This window comes from Cetorhinus maximus, chromosome 6, assembly GCF_964194155.1.
Source record: "Cetorhinus maximus chromosome 6, sCetMax3.hap1.1, whole genome shotgun sequence".
NCBI lineage: Eukaryota > Metazoa > Chordata > Chondrichthyes > Lamniformes > Cetorhinidae > Cetorhinus > Cetorhinus maximus.
Window position 1 is genome coordinate 130,821,878 of NC_135884.1, and position 17,581 is coordinate 130,839,458.

At 45.5% G+C, this 17,581-nt stretch overlaps 1 protein-coding gene across 1 annotated transcript in view; it reads right to left on the bottom strand.

Moving 5' to 3' along the window:
- pmfbp1 (polyamine modulated factor 1 binding protein 1) overlaps positions 1-17,581 on the bottom strand; it is a 967,668-nt gene that overhangs the window by 231,937 nt on the left and 718,150 nt on the right. The window contains exons 26-27 of the mRNA XM_078544531.1: positions 16,044-16,286; positions 374-604 (exon numbers count right to left, since the gene is read on the bottom strand). Of these exons, the coding sequence (XP_078400657.1) occupies positions 374-604; positions 16,044-16,286 (474 nt within the window). The remainder of the gene's footprint in view (positions 1-373; positions 605-16,043; positions 16,287-17,581) is intronic.

The window sequence follows — 17,581 nt, forward strand, 5'->3', positions numbered from 1 at the left end:
GGGATTCCAGTGACCACAGCCTTGTTAATCACTCCCATATATTCACTGCATTGTTTTACATATAATTGCACAGATTTCCTTAGAATGTTTGTTTTCCAGGTGAGAAATATCATTTAATTATGTAGAATAAACATGCTACTGGCTTCAACAGGCCCTCATGATTTTGCTAGCCTTTTGCAACATCTTTAAAGTTTAGACCAAGAAAATTCCAAAAACAGGAGGTGACAGGCCAGAAAGGCAAATGCCTTCAGAGGTACCACAAAAATAATGTGACTTTTCTCCTAAAGCTTGAAAACAGGGCAAGTGACTACAGTTACTGATTGGATGTTTCAGACAGATTTGCGACATTGCAGCCTTTCTCTGTTCTACTAACCTGTCTGTTGGCATCTTGTAAATCTGCTTCCAGGCTTTGCATTGAATTTTCCAGCTCTGTGATTTTGTTTATACAAGTCTGGTATTTTTGTTTATAAAGATCCAACATGGCTTCAAGTGATTTGCAGTTCTGATTGGCTGCGGCTATTTGGTTCTCAGAGTCAAACTGCTGCTGTCGAAGCTGAGCCATTTCCAATTCTTGTTTGCGCATAATATCTTCACACTGAGATACCTGAAAAACATGCAAAGATGGTGGGGACACAGAATTGTAAGAACTGATTGGCAAAGGCTACCAATGAATCTGAAAAAGGTAATTTATGAGACTAACAAACATTCAGAAACATGTGACCAAATTTTAATAGATCACTGGGTTACTTTCTCCAATGTTATTTTTTTCTGACTCCAAAGATTACCTCTAGGGGTTGATTTACTTTTGTACCAAATTACCGATGTTGTGGCATAAAGCATAGGGCGGAATTTTCTGTGCCCGCTGGCATCGGGTGTCATGGCGGGCGTGAGAGGACAATATGGCGGGAAGGCCAAATATCGGTTTTACGATGTTGTGAAACCAGTTTGCAACTGACTGCTCTGTCCATAAATGGCAGGCCATGTTTCCCACTGCTGCACATCGGGAACTTCATTGTAATATATCTGCATATCATTATAAACCCATCTTGCTGGGATTAATCCCCACGCTGGATCATCTGAGTATGTCAATGTTTCACAACAGCATTTATAAGGCGCGCGCCTGGTAAGCTGCATTTCGACGGGAACTCAGAGGTGAATGCACAGTAACATTGTGCAGTGCTCGCGAAGGTCGCCTGTTGGACCCCAAGTTTGAGGTGTCCCACATTCAGGCGTGCGCACAGGCAAGTCCCAGTTGGCTGACAGTATGTTGCTGGGGCAAGGGCTGCATTGTATTTGAGGTGGGTTGGGGGGTGGGGCTAGGGCTGCACTGAGGTTGAGGCGAGTTGGGAGGGGGTGCAAGAGTTGCATTGCGGTTGATGGCAGCGCACAGTCACATGCCAGGAGGGATGCGGCCATGCATTAGGGAAACCTTGTATAAAGTGACCATTCCTCTGCAGCTGAGACAGTTCAGGTGCAGCCACAGTGACATGATTTGAGTCAGGCCTCCAGCTTATCTGTCCACTTAAGCAATGCAGAGGCATGAAATTGCCACCAAATGCTCCAGAGCTTTTCACCCCTTGGGCACAGACTGCAAACTAATGAAAGTTTTAGTGGGCTGCAGAACAATTGGACAACTGGGCATGTTGTACAATCTCCTTGCAAAAGCTGGCCATGGAGCAGTCACTGGTGGAGGCACTCACAACCCCTTGCAATGTCATCATTCAGGTTTAGACCAGTCTCCCCCATGGTTCAAGCTAACAGTGCAGCCTTGCAGTGTGGGCTAGGGGAAAGCATGCGCCTGGGCTGAGAGCACAGCATGTAGTCCAGTGGGCAAAGCTGCTGCCAATCGGTCAAGTGGGGTGAGGCGGAGATGGGTGGGGTTTCAGGCAGCCATGCAGCGCATTAAATTCTGGCAATCAAAGTGATGGCCAGCACTCTCTGGGTGCATTACGGGGCCTTCAGACTTAACCGAGAGAGGTTCTTAGTACACCCAAGCTAACCACGTGTATCTCCCTTTCATCCTGCAGGAGGAGTATATCAGGAGCATGGAGCCTGGTGACCTAGGTATATGCCTCATGGCTTACACAGAGCAGAGATGAAGGAGAAGAGAGTGACGGAGGCGTCTGGCTGGGCAGAGGAGCAGCACCTTCAGGAAGAAGGGGCGATGGGACTCCCGCGTACACTGCTGAAGGGCCACAGCAAGCAGTCACTGGTCAGCGCCTAGCTATACCCAGGGTCTACAGACGGCGCTTGTCATTCCTCCAGATGACCAAGAACCAGTGCCACCGAAGACTGCGTACGTCCAGGGAACTGGTCAGTCACATCTGTCACCTGGTGCAGGATTTGGCATCACGGGGACATGGAGGAAATCCAGTGCCAGTGGCCATGAAAGTGACCATGGCACTCAATTTTTATGCCAGTGGCTCCTTTCAGGGTCCCACAGGTGACCTCTGTGGGATATTGCAAACCTCCATGCACAAATGCATCCATGAGGTCACAAATGCCATTTTTGCGAAGGCACACAACTTTGTGCATTTCAGCCGGGATCAGGAAAGCCAAGATGCAAGGGTGCTGGGATTTGCCCAGGTCTCAGGTTTTCCACAGGTGCAGGGTGCATTCGACTGTACTCACGTGGCGCTCAGATCTCTGTGGCAACAAGCAGTCAACTACATCAACCACAAGGGCTTCCATTCACTGAATGTTCAGCTGGTGCGTGACCACCACAAATGCATCCTGCAGGTCTGTGCAGGGTTCGCAAGGAGTGTCCACGACTCCTACATTCTCAGTAGGTCTCAGATCCTTGACGTCTTCCAGGGTCCAAGAAACTGCAGGTTTGGCTCCTTGGGGACAAGGGCTACCTGCAGAGGACGTGGCTGATGACACCTGTGTGGCGGCCTCAGACTGCAGCAGAGGGAAGGTAAAACGAGGCTCACGCTACAGCTTGCACCTTAGTGGAGCAAACCATTGGAATGTTGAATATGAGATTCTGGTGCCTGGACCGGTCTGGTGGAGCTCTGCAATACAGTTGAGAGAGGATGTCACGCATCTTCATCGCCTGCTGCACCCTTCACAAACTGGCGCTGCAATGGGGAGAGGAGCTGGCTGAGGAGGAAATGGGGGAGCTGCACTTCTCTGATGAGTAGGTTGTCTATGGGGATGAGGGTGAGGAAGTCCTCGAAGGTAAGGATGACCGCGAAGAGGCTCTCGCACTGGCCAGAAGAGGCAGGCGCGCTCGGGAGGCCCTCATAGCTGCTAGATTCGTGGAGGATGACGACGACATGCAGTGAAGGGACATCATAGATCCCACATTGCATCTATAAACGTTTGACTCCTGTCTGGCTGATGGCAGCACACACATCCTCTGTGATAAGGCTGCTGCCATAGAGATACAGTGGATGCTCATAGTCCCTACTTTCCAGGATAATGATAGCAACATGCAATGGGGACATTCTGTCCTCACATAGCTTATGTGAATGTCTGACTCCTGTCTGGCTGATGACACCTTGCTTGCGCTCTGTGAACAGGATCATAACATGGAGATACAGCGGGGAAACTTTAACTTCTCCTGATCCTACGGCATCTTTCATCAGCTGAACCCTTCTCGACCACACTGTCACCGGACATAGATGCTGATGAGATGGGGGGGCCAGCTGCATCTCAAAGTGCTGGGAGCACACAGAGAGAATGACAGAGCTCTGTGCTGCCGGCCCAAGATGTTCTGGCAGCAATGATTAGCCTCACCAAGCTGTAGGCATGATCTGACCAGTTACAGTGAAGGCACACCATCAGTGTGCTGGGAAGGTTGCACAAAGCACAGGGAAAAGGCCCTGGACTGAGACAAAAACAAAAAACTGCAGATGCTGGAAATCCAAAACAAAAACAGAATTACCTGGAAAAACTCAGCAGGTCTGGCAGCATCAAATTTAAATTTATACCTTTTATGCCCTGTTAGTCTTATTTCACCCCACCCCCACCAGAGCTGTACCTTGTGTGTCCTGCCATCCATTCTTAATTAGCACATTCTCTTAGATAATATCACCACCTTCAACACCTCTTTGTTCCTTTGTCTGTGACATCTTTTGATTACCTGCTCCTATCACTGCTTGCTTGTCCCTACAACCACAATCCCCCCACCCCTTAAACCAGCTTATATTTCACCCCTCTCCTAATTTTACTCAGTTGTGTTGAGGACTCGAAACGTCAACTTTATTCTTCTCCGCCGATGCTGCCAGACCTGCTGAGTTTTTCCAGGTAATTCTGTTTTTGTCCTGGACTGAGACACCTGTCTTTATCTTGTGCAGGGACCAAGGTTTCACATCTGAGCAACACACACTGTTCATCAGAACAAGGAGCCATAGGCAAGGAGACATTCTTGGGAGTTTATTAACAAAGTGAACATTGGGCTGTAACTTCCTCAGAGTGGCAATCAGTGTTGGATTGCTGCTCCATTCCAACTTACCTATGCCGAGTTTCTTCAGTGCCCATCTCATCCGAGCTTCCAACTCAGGTTGGGCGAGATACCGGCAGCGCAGCTGTCTCCAAAGTCCAGCAACGAAGTCCAGAACCGTCGAATTGAAGGAGGACATGGCCCCTTTTTTACGGCATTAGCTGCTGTAAAGCAGGCAAGCTTAAAGGTCCAATTGAAATTGACAGGCCAGGGAGAAGTTAAGTGCTTAAGTGAAAAGGATTTGGGGAGTTGGGGGTGTTCAGATGACAGGTGGGGATGGGGGTAGGGGGGCGGACATCGGGAGGGATGCGACAAGCTGTGCATTCGGGGGGGGTTGGGCCGTTGGACATTCAGGAGTGGGTATGGGGGTCGGACATCGGGAAGGCCGGTGGGGTTGGACATTGGGAGGTCTGCTGGGGGTTGAACATCTGGAAGGGGTGCAGTAGGCTGGACATTCAGGAGGGTGGAAGGCTGGGGGCATCGGACATTGGGGGGGGTGTTGGGGTCGGACATTCGGGGCTGGGGAGGTTTCAATTTCGGGGGGTGTGGGTCGGACATGGGGGGTTGGACATAGGATAGGGGGGTTCAGACATTGGGGGTCTGGGGCGGTTTGGACCTCGGGGAGCTGGGGTGTCGGACATCATGCGGGTGGGGGGGGGTTGGAATTTCGGGGGGTGTGGGTCAGACATGGGTGGCGTGGGGGGTCGGGGAGTAAGAATTGGACCCGTGGTGGGGTGGGGGGGGGGGGGGGGGGGTGTCAAATGAGGAGTTCCGTGCGGATGGGGAGAATCCCATGGGGCGTCGGCGGGTGGGGAATACCTTTGTGTGGGGTGTTTAGTCAGGGGTGGGGTAGTCCCCTGCAGGGTCGGGGCTATTGGGGGGAGTCCTGTGGAGGGATTGATCTGGGTCTTTACAATAGTTATCCAAAAGTTAGAAGAAGTTTTAATTCTTCTAACTTTTTCTGGGTAACTATTGGTAATAACCCTGGCGGAACCACCCAAAGTTTGCAACTTAAACTGTATTTTCGGACGGTTCCCAGTGCAGTGCAATTGTCCAGAGGAAGAGTGCACATCTGGGTAATTGCCATGCAAACCCTTACCTGGGAACTTCCCAGAGGGATTCCCCAGCATATCTTTGGGGTACCCCACCCACCAAATCCGACACTGGGTAGCTCGGAGGCTGTGGCCCATTATGTACAAGTGTTTAACACCCGTGCCCAGGCTGTGTAACTACATCTTCTTAACCTTCCTAACCCTGCCACTATGTCTTGGTGCTACCCCAACATCCACAGTGGAGGCGGAGGTGGCCTGCTGACTGCTCTGCCCTGTTTGTGATGACCTTGATCGGTTTCCTCTGGAGGGCTGAAACTTGGAGGGCCCTGGCCTGCTTTTGGAGGCCTGCTGTGTGGCAGTGACACCCTCTTCGGCCTGTGGAGCTGGATTTGCTGGGGTCGCAGGAAGAGGGGATTTGGATGGGCTGGAGACTCCCGGAGTCACTTGGGTGAATGGCCCTGGGGTGTGCACCTGCTGACTCTCTTCCCTATGGGTGCCCAAGGGCCCCGGCTGACTTCTTGAGGAGAAGGGGAAGCTGAAATGAGGTGGAGCTGCCCTGCACCCCTCTCGTGTTGACACTGTTGGAGACCAACTATGACATCAACTATGGAGTTCAGCCTGCGCAGCAGTGCAAGATCAATGTCCTGGACCAAGGTCTCCTTGGCGACCGCCATCCTACCAGTGTTGACCTCGGTGTGTTCGCATGCTGGCACTAAAACCTAAGGTGGGCAGACTCCTCCATCGTGCCTTGCAATCTGAGGAATGCAGCAGACATCCTTTCCTGATGTTTCCAGGCTTTTCTTTGCAGCTCCAGCAACTATGACACGATCGAGTCCAGAGGCTCATCATCTGACGCAGACTCAGTAGATTTCTGGTCTCCAGCAGTCCTCCAAGTGCTGGAAACCTGGGAAGTCCCTGCCTCTGTCTGCTGTGGATCAGACAGTGAGATGTGCTCAACAGATTTTGACCCAAGGCTACTCTAAAGCTTGGTCCCACCGAGGTGTCTGTCTCTGCACTGGTGGAAGGTGTGGGTGAGCACTGTGACGGATCTTCAATGAGGGTTTCAGCAGATTCCTCTTCTGAGGTGTCTTCAGGGCTTGAGTCGAGGACCTGGGTCGTGGATTCCTTCAGTTGTTTCCCAGAAGTGCCTGCGAAAGCAAGGAGAGATAATTAGTATATGCCAATGGCCTGTGAAAGATGACACATCATTCACAGCATGGTTGTCTGATGGATTTTGCACTGCTGGATCCTCACTTGGTAAAGCACCGCCGACCTCACCGTCAGCACAGGAATGGTCTAGATCTTCACTGGCCAGCTGGATGACTCTATTTTCAAAGATAGTGAGGACCTTGATTTCAGGCATTCTTCCGCCAGTCCATGACCTCTCCCTTTTGTTGTGTGCCAGCTTGTCCTGCATGAATACAAATGGAGAGAGCGTAAGCTGGATGCCTGCCAGGCCAGATGATGAGTATGCCTAGCACGTGTGGGTGATGAGTGGTGCCATGGACAGGATGAGGACAATAAAGGTGTGTGTGAGAGAGTGAATGGTGATGTCCCTTGAATTGGCAGTGAATGAGGGCCCTGTGGATGTGTGATGGGTTTGTGAGTGTGAGAATTGAGAATGACTTACCCTGGCAGAATGGAGGAGATCATTCATCCTCTTTCGTCACTGGGTGACTGTCCTCTTTTGCAAGGCATTGGCACTGACCACCGCTGCTACTGCCTCCCAAGCCAGATTGGTGATGTTGCTGCTCTTCCTGCGACCAGAACAGGGGTAGAAGACTTCATGGCGGGCCACCCTGGTGTACAAAAGGCGCTCCAGGGACACGTCACTGAATCGGGGCGGCTGCAGTCTTCTTGTCTTTCGGGGCCATGTCTTCTGTGCAGCAGTCCTGAGCTGGAAGCACTGAGAGGTGTGTGCGTGGCTGCACTTTAAATATGGTACCTGGCCTGTGGAAGCGGCGAGGTGACAGTGTGGTGGGCGAATCAAAGGCCGCCTGCCAGCAAAACCGCGTGTCTCCTGGCAATGCATGATTAATGAGGTGGGATCGGGAAAAGCTGCTGTTTCGGCTGGCGGGTAAAACGTTCTTTTTCTCGCCCGCTATCGCACTTAGTACAAACCTGAGACGATTCCACCCATCGAATAGGGCTGGGTGGATTAAAGCATGGGCTTAACCAAGGACCCCTGGCAAATCTGAGGCCCCCAGTAAAACTCATCACAACACAGAAAAACTACATACAACAACTGGATTGAAATATTGTACATTAAAAAACGCTGTCAGAAGCACGTAGCAGATTCATTACAATATAAATGCTGATATTTGATATTACCAGTGGAGGTGGTGGGACAGTGGAGGGTTGCAAGGGCGGAGTGGGGGCCTTGAGTAGAGGGCTGGGGAGTGCTAAGAGGCCCCAATAATTATTATTTAGACACTGGAAGAGAGCTTTATTTTTCTGAAATAATCGTAGTGGTGTTTATTGGGGAATGGGCCATTATTGGATGCATTCTAAAATGGGATATAGTTATAAGTTTAATTTCAAAACTAAAGATAACTTTCAGTTCATTTGAATAAAGCCACTAGCAAACACGTAGGTATTTTTCCTTATTTTCGCAGAAGGAGCCAACATTCTCTGCAGAGGAAACATGGCAGCATGGGATTTCCTTTTGTCGAAACAAGTTGCCATGCCGGAGTTTCTGGAGTCAGCTGAATTAGCATAGCCTAGATGAGTTCTCAATACCAGGAATACAATCACTGGGGCTTTACCACCATGGTGCAAATATTTGCATTCTGCTGAATGATTTAAGGATCACTATAATATATTTGGGAATTTCTAGCAGCACTTTAAAGATGTCTGAAAGTTTGGGAGAATGAGGGATGGTATACTGAAACATATAGAGAAGGATTTTTAGATAATATATAGCATTTTTTTATTGGGCAAAAGGAAGAACATAAGTTGTTAAATTGGATAGGTGTGATCAAATGGGTTGTCCTTTAAATCCTCCCTAGAGTGTTGCTGCTTATCTGGCTAATTCTATTGACTCCAGGTAACCCTGCAGGCCAAAGCCCAAGTGGGTAGCGTGGTCTTGATGAGAAAGTAAGATGGAAATTATCAGTGATCTGTTCTGCTAAGTTGCATGATTTTAGCTGGTTAAACTCCAGAAGAACCCCTGCGCACACTTTGGTGGGTGCAGACTCTAAACCTCGGGTCTGGAAATCAGTGTCTAACTTTTCTGAACATAAATGGTGACAGTGTGCATTCATGGAATTGAAAGCAAATTATTGAGCTGGGTTAGGAAATTGGGTGAATGGCAGGAGACAGAGAGTAGGGGTAAGGGCAGTTTTTCTAATTGGCAGCATGTCACCAGTGGTATTTTACAATGATGTGCGTTGCAGCCTCAACTATTCATCCTGTTTATTAATGACTGAGATGATGGGATAGAAAGCCAAATATACAAATTTGTCAATGACATAAAGATAGGTGACATATAAGCAGTATAGATAAATGCATTAATTACAGAGATATTAATAGATTAAGTGCATGGAGAAAACTGTGGCAAATAGATTTTAATATAGACAAATGTGAGGTCACCTAGTTGTGACCTAAAAAGGATAGAAGGTGGTACTTTCTAAATGGTGAAAAGCTAGAAATAGTGGAGATCCAAAGAGATCTGGGAATCCATGTACATGGATCATCAAAATTTCATGAACAGGTACAGGAAGTAATTAAAACCACAATAGAATATTGGTCTTTTATATCTCAAGGACTAAAATACAAGAAGTCATGCTTCCATTATTCAAAGCCCTGGTTATACCTGGAGCACTGTGAGCTGTTCTGGGCACCACACATCAGAAAGTTATATTGATTGTGGAGGGAGTGGAGTAGATTTACCAGAATCATACCAAAAGTTAAATTACAAGAAGAGATTACACAAACTAGCTCTGAAGAAGGGTCATACGGACTCGAAACGTTAACTTTGTTTTTCTCTCTCCACAGATGCTGTCAGACCTGCTAAGTTTTTCCAGCATTTTCTGTTTTTGTTACACAAACTAAGGCTGTATTCCCAGGAATTTAGAATATTAAGAGGTGATATGATCAAGGTTTACAAGATATTAGGAGGAACAGATAGGGAGACGAGAGAAACCTTTTCTGTTGGTTGAAGAGTATTGGACTAGGGAACATAGTTTAAAAATTAGAACCAGGCCTTTCAGGAATGAAATTAAGAAACAAGTGCACATGCAAAGGATGGTAGAAGTTTGGAACTATCATCTGCAAATGGCAATTGATGCTAGAACCATTGTTAAATATGAGATTAATAGATTTTTGTTAATCAGTGGTATTAAGGGATATGATTGAATTTCACATTCATTTTGAGGGGGAAACGAGTGCGTCCAAGACTAGTATTTTAAACTTAAATAAGTACAATTGCGAGGGCATGAAAGTGGAGCTAGCTAAAGTCAACTGGCAAATGAGGTTAAGGGATAGGTCAATAGAGGTTCAGTGGCAGACATTTAAAGGGATATTTCAGAAAACACAGAATAGATACATTTGAACGAGAAAGAAAAATTCCAAGGGGAGGGCCCACCATCTGTGGTTAACTAAAAAAGTTAAAGACAGTTTCAAACTTAACCATATAATTACGCAAAGACAGATGGCAGGTCAGAAGATTGGAAAGAATACAAAGTACAGCAAAGAATGACAAAAAGATTAATACAGAGGCAAAAATTAGGGTAGGAGAGAAAACTAGCTAGTAATATAAAGACGGCTAGTAAGAATTTCTATAGATATTTAAATAAGGAGAGAGTTAAAGTGAGCGTTGGTGCTATAAAAAATGCGCCTGGGGAATTGATAAAGGAAAGTAGGGAGATGGTGGACGAATTAATTAGGTATTTTGCTTCGGTCTTCACTATGTAACATCCCAGAAAAAGCTGTAAATCAGGAAATGGAAGGGAGGGAGGAACTTGGGAAAATTACAATCACCAGGGAAGTGGCATTGAGCAAATTGTTGGGGCAGCTTGCTGACAAATCCCCGGGTCCGGATGGACTTCACCCTAAGGTCTTTAAAGAAGTGGCTAGTGAGATAGTTGATGCATTGGTTTTAATTTTCAAAAATTCCCTAGATTTGGGGAAGGTTCCATTAGATTGGGAAATAGCAAATGTAACTCCTTTATTCAATAAGGGAGGGAGACAGAAAGCAGGAAACTACAGGCCAGTTAGCCTAACATCTGTCATATGGAAAATGTTGGAAGCTATTACTAAAGACGTTATAACAGGGCACTTAGAAAAATTCAATGCAATTAGGCAGAGTCAACATGGTTTTGTGAAAGGGAAATCATGTTTAACCAATTTATTGGAGTTCTTTGAAGGAGTCACATGTGCTGCGAATAAAGGGGAAATGGTGGATGTACTGTACTTAGATTTTCAGAAGGCACCTGATAAAACAGAAAATAGAAGCTAATGATATAGGAGGTAACATATTGGCATGGATAGGAGATTGGCTAGCTAACAGGAAGCAGAGAGTTGGCAGAAATGGGTCTTTTTCTGGTTGGCAGGATGTGATGAATGGTGTAACATAGGGATCAGTGCTGGGGCCTCAACTTTTTTCAATTTATATAAATGACTTGGATGAAAGGACCGAAGGAATGGTTGCTAAATTTGCTGATGACACAAAGATAGGTAGGAAAGTAAATTGTGAAGTGGACATAAGGAGGCTACAAAGGGACATAGACAGGTTAAATGAGTGGGCAAAGGTCTGGCAAATGGATTATTATGTGGGCAAATGTGAAATTGTCCATTTTGGCAGGAAGAATAAAAAAGAAGCTTATTATCTAAATGGCAAGAGATTGCAGAGCTCTGAGATTCAGAGGGATTTGGACAACCTAGTGCATGATTCACAAAGGTTTAGAACGCAGGTACAGCAAGTAATTAGGAAAGCTAATAGAATGTTATCATTTATTGTGAGGGGAATTGGTTACAAGAGTAGGGAGGTTATGCTTCAGTTGTACAGGGCACTGGTGAGACCACATCTAGAGTATTGTGTACAGTACTGGTCTTAATTAAGGAAAAATGTAAATGTGTTAGAAGCAGTTCAGAGAAGGTTTACTAGACTAATACCAGGAATGGGTGGGTTGTCTTATGAGGAAAGGTTTAACAGGTTAGGCTTGTATCCACTGGAGTTTAGAAGAGTAAGAGGTGATTTGATCGAAACCTTTAAGATCCTGAGGGGTCTTGACAGGGTGGATGTGGAGAGGATGTTTCCTCTTTTGGGAGAATCTAGAACTAGAGGTCGCTGGTTAAAAGTAAGGGATCGCTCATTTAAGACAGAGATGAGGAGAAATTTTTCTCTCAGAGGGTTGTGAGTCTATAGAACTCTCTTCCTCAAATGGCGGCGGAAGCAGAGTCTTTGAATATTTTTAAGGCATAGTTAGATAGATTCTCAATTAACAAGGGGGTGAAAGTTTATTGGGGGTAGGCAGTAATGTGGGGTTGAGGTTACAATCAGATCAGCTATGATCTTATTGAATGGCGGAGCAGGCTTGAGGGGCCGAGTGGCTTTCTCCTGCTCCTAATTCGTATGTATGTAGACCCAAAGTAGTCAAAAACTCAGATTTTCTAAACCTTTGACTGTCCTTGAATGGTCTCAAAGGACATGATTAGTTATGAAAGCAGAGGGAGAGAAGAAGGGTGCAACTGAATGCTTCCCCCAAGCTGGGGAGTAGTGCACCAAACACTCCTTCCAGGTGAAATAGCGATTTACTTTAACTTCTTTCAATTTAGTATACTGTATTCATTGCTCACCAGGGGTGAGAGTGGCCCAAGACAAAAAGGTCCGAAAATATTTTGTGACAGAGAATTATGTAATCATAGCACTTTTTATGATCTATATTGAAATGCAAATGCTTTTAGGCCACTTCAAATAGGTGGAATTATTAGACTTCAAGTGTGCAGAAACATTAGTTTTCCCTTTGTTTACCTTCTATTGTCAAGACTGGACCAATACATTCATATAAAACCACCAAAGTAACTTTAGCATTGCAGCATTCAATGCAGTTAGTGCATTTAATGCAGGATGAAGTTGGTACTTACAATAGAACCTGACCTTGCTGGATTATATATATATATTCAAGAAAGGAAGCAAAGGACCATGGCAGTGTTTTGCAAACTCTTTTCCAATGTGACCCCATAATAACTCTCCACCACATTCTTAAGTGCAATTTAAGATAGGGATGGGTCACCTTGCCAGCGATGCCCATATAACATGAACAAACATATACAAAAACTGAAAATTAACATGATCCTAGAAGCCAACAAAAAACAAAACAGCAATTATAGAATCACATAATTGTTACAGCGCAAAAGGGGGTCATTCAGCCTGTCGTGTCTGCACCAGCTCCCTGAATGAGCAATTCACTTAGTACCATTTCCCCAACTTCTTCCCTAACCCTGCACATTCCTCTTTTTCAGATAACAGTCTAATTCCCTTTTGAATGTTTTAATTGAACCTGCCTCCATGTGAGAATGGATGTTATTTTCAGAAATATTTTTGGGGAGTATTGCGTTATTCTGTGAAGAAGGATGTGTGTCTGTATGTGTGTGTGCAAATGATTTGATTAAGCTGGGGAAAAGTTACTAGAGGCAGGTTGTTTGAGAGGTTAAGACATGAAAGGATGGAGGTGCTAGGTGTGCATTTGTAATGAGATATTATGGTGGATTTGGAGTACAAGTAAATAGGTTGGGTCTAAGGTTTGCATTTTTAGATAATTTGAATTCATTTGAATATCAAAGGGAAGTCATAGGCGACAAGAAACATATTTGCATCTTACAGAAGTTCCATAGGTGAACTGAAGAGGATATATTACATTTTATTGATCTGAGAGCAGGGACAAAATAGAAACATGAAAGATTTTATAGTTGGAAGGATTTGAGTTTTAAAGAGTTTCAAAGAAGTCTTGGGCGCCAAAAAGCAGTCTTGTTCTGAAGTCTTGGATTTCCACAGCAAAGTGGAAGTGAGTTTAAGAGGTCGTGTGGCATGCCTTTATTAAAGTTACAGTGGTTTGCCTTGGGTAATATTTCTGGATTTTTATAGTTAAACATCTATAAAGGAGTGTTGCCTAGAAGGTGTTTACTTGTGGGTCTGACCAAGTTGAGCATCTTTTGTGGGAATGTTTTGTAAAACTAATTTTAACTGTAATCTTATGTGCTTAAGTTTTCTTTTCTTCTTGCTATTAAAACTTTTACTTTTAGTTTTTAAAATCCCAAAAGTGCTACTGGACTTGTGGCTGCTGAGATAAGTATGTTTTCTTCTCGTTTGCAGAATACAAAAATAAGGGTAAGCCAAGTTTCTCTCTGGGATTTGGTTTGCTTAGCAATTAACATCTGCAGTGGTCATAACACTCCACCACACTCTCAGACAGTGCGCTCCAGACCCCAACCACTCGCTGTAAGAAAAAGTTTTTCTTTGTGTCGCTTTTGCTTTTTTTACAAATTACTTTAAATCTGTGCCCTCCAGTTCTCGATTCTTTCACGAGTGGGAACAGTTTCTCCCTATCTACTCTGTCATGAGTTGGAATACCTGTATCAAATCTCCTCTCAACCTTCTCTTCTCTAAGGAAAACAGTCCCAACTTCTCCGATCTCTCTTCATAACAGAACAACTAGTGTCTTATACAAGTTCAACATAGTTTCCTTGCTCTTGTCCTCTATGTTCCTATTAATAAAGCCGAGGATATTGTATGCTTTCCTAATCGTGCTCTCAATCTGTCCTGCCACCTTCAATGAATAATGCACATATACACCCAGGTCCCTCTGTTCCTGCACCCACTTCAGAGTTCAGCAATAAAACAGCATAGTAATATTTGTATGTTATTATTAAATTTCACATATTATAGATCAATATATAATAATACATAATATAAATATGAAAATCTGTATTTTTAAAGTGCTTCGTAAAAATGTTGTTTTATATACTCATGTAGATTTCAGCCAAACTTTCCATAGTCTCTGGTGACAGCAGACTCACTTAAGCCCCTCTCTCCTCCTCCACACACACTCACTCATGCCCTTCCTCCCATCCTACTCAGCCCCCCACTTACTCACTCATGTCCTCCCTCTCCACTGGCTAATTCATGCCCTCGCTCCCCACTCACTCACATCCTCCCTCTCCACTCAGCCCAACACCCGCACCCCCCCCCACGCAACTCACACATCCCCCCCACTTCTTTCTCCATCCTCTGCCCTACCCAGATTTCCCTATCTTGCCTGGATGTGGGAAGAGCTGGAGTGGGGAGAAGTGGCTTTCAGGGCCCCAAACCCCAGGCCCCAGATCCCAGCCCTGCTCTCCCCGCTCCTGATCCCAGTTTTCCCTCCAGCCCCGCTTTCGCTCTCCCTCCCTGGCCCCACTCTTGATACCCCAACCCCACCTCCCCACCTCTGGCCTTGCTCTTGGTCTCTCCTCATGGCCCTGCTCTTGGTCTCTTTGCCCCCCGACTCCAGGTCCTGCTTGTGGTTTTTCCTCCTCCGACCCTGCTCTCAGCCTCCAACCTTGCTCTTGGCCTCCCTCAGGGCCAGATCTTTGCCTCACCTCCGACCCTGTTCTTGGCCTCACCCTTGGCCCCGCTCTCAGCCCAGTCCCATGGCATCAACTCCCCCAACGAAAGTGGCAGCAAGTGGATGGCCCAGTGCAGGAAAGTGTTCTGCAGGCTGCACATGGGAGCAGCAGCTACTAGGAGGCGTGGCCTCTGCATCTCCCAGTCACAGAAAGTCAGAACGGCAACAGATTCAAAGGGGAGGAGCTGAGTTATGGGTCCCCCAGGTCACTCCAAGGGCAGAAAAAAAATTGAAATGGTGGAATTCCGTTTTCCAAATAGCCGAAATTTCTCATCCCGGCTCACTCTACTAAACCGGGGAGACCATACAAAGAATTGGTGACTGGTTTGTGGAACAACTCCGATCACTCCATAAGTACGACCGCAAGCACTTGGTTGTTTGTTGCCTTAATTATCTATCCCTCTCCAACTCTGAACTCTCTGTCCTCGGCCTCTTACACTGTTACAATGAAGCTGAACATAAGTTCAAGATGCAGCATTGCACCTTTCAGTTAGGCACTTTACAAAACCCAGCACTGAGTTCAACAATTTTAGATTGTAAGCACTGCCACCATTTTTGGACAGCAGCTGTGATGATTCTGTTATTCCCACATACAGCTCCTCCAGATCCATCTCCTGTTTCTTAACTTGTCCTATTTCCATCCATTTTTGCCTTGCATCATTATCCCTTTTGTCATTTAGTCTCACCTGCCTTCTGCCCTATCAGAGACGTTCCCTTCTGTTTATTCCTTCCATTTCCTTTTCTTCACTTCTGTATTTGGTTAAAATTTGTCACAGCTCTAACTTTTCCCAGTTCTGATAAAAGATTATCAACCTGATATGTTAACTTTGCTTCTCTCTCCACAGATGTTGCCTGCCCTGCTGAGTATTTCCAGCATTTGCTGTTTTTATTTAATAAAATGCAGTATTTTGCTGTAAATACAGAAAAATATATTCTTACTTCTTGGACCACCTCTTGGTGTTGCTGATGTGCATGCTGTAGGTCAGAATTCAGTCTGTCAACTGTGGACTTGTACTGCTGCAGTTTGGTCAACTTCTCCTGTAATTCCTTTGTAGATGAGTCAAGTTCTTTCCGGAGTCGAGCAGTTTCATGACTAAAATGGTCTATGTCTGATTCATGTGCCTGTTTGAAAACTTCCAGTTCCTTCTGAAGTTGATCCATGGATTTCTCCTGACTGTGATTCTAAGGGCAGAATTGGACATGTTTAAATTACATTTTATTTCAATAATGATATTGTACTTTATTGACTCGTGCATCTGCACTGATGAAGATGCTTTTTCAATTAGTGTTATTGTTATGATCCCAGTTGAGATTACCCCTGGACAAGCCTGATGCCAGAGTGGAACCCAGCTTGATAGATGCTAACTTTTATTTGGTTGTTTAGATACGTGGAGAGTAGCTACTGAACAGAATCACAGGAGTCAGCTGATGAACTTTTAAAAAAGAGTAAAACATTTATTCTACAAGATGAACTATATTATAATACGCCTTTACCCACAACTATACGTTCACAGATGTATACAGAGTTGTAAGGATAACACAAGCTACAAAAGCTATCTTATACTCTAATGTCCACAGTAGGTGCACAGTCCATGTAAGCCTATGGCACCCTGTGGTCAGACACACCACACTCTGAAACCAAGTGACAGATGCCACCTCAAATAGATGCCATGGATCTCTCCACAACTCTGCTCTCCCCAGACGCTTATCACACCGTGAGTCAACCGGTCTCACTGCACTCCGTCCTTCACACGAGGGTTTCCAATCTCCACTCTCCAAGAGCTCATCTTGGAATCTTCTTCCAAACCGACACTTTCGTTCAGATGCCTTCTGCAAGGGTTCACCTCTAGGGTTTCGAACTCTCCTTCTGATGTTCCCCTTCTCTGGGTCACCACATGCATTCAAGCTGTCTTCCATGCACTCTCTCTCATCAACTTAGCATTAACAGTACACTGCTGCTCCACATGCCCATAGCAAAGAGTTACAGATTTTCAGTTGTTTCTTTGGGCCTTCTTACCTCTTGCAAGCTGTTCTCGTTTTAAATCTGCTTTCTGCAGCTTTTGTCTCTTTAAGTCTGAAGCTTGGAGCCTTTTTCTCTGCCCCTCACTCTTAACTTCATTAACAGATCCCTTTCCCAGGTTCCTGTCCTTCCGTTGACTAGAAGGTCTTCTTTGGACTTCCCCTCTTCCACTCTCCTGGATTTTGGGTTTTTTTCTTAGCTTGGGACTGCTTTCTGTCCCTTCTAGGCTGCTTTTGCTTCACAGCTGTCTTCAAACCAACTGAACTCCAACAGCTTCCAAAACAACTGCTATTTCTCTTCTTCTGTGTGTCTCTGTGGGAGGGACCTGCCTCTCTGGCCCCCTGATGCTAGGCAACAGCCAGTTTTCTACTGTTGTATTTGTTTAACTTCTCCTTAGGGATCAAAAAACTCCTCATTAGAAATGGAAGCACCTTTTTAAAGTGAAACTAAAACTCCA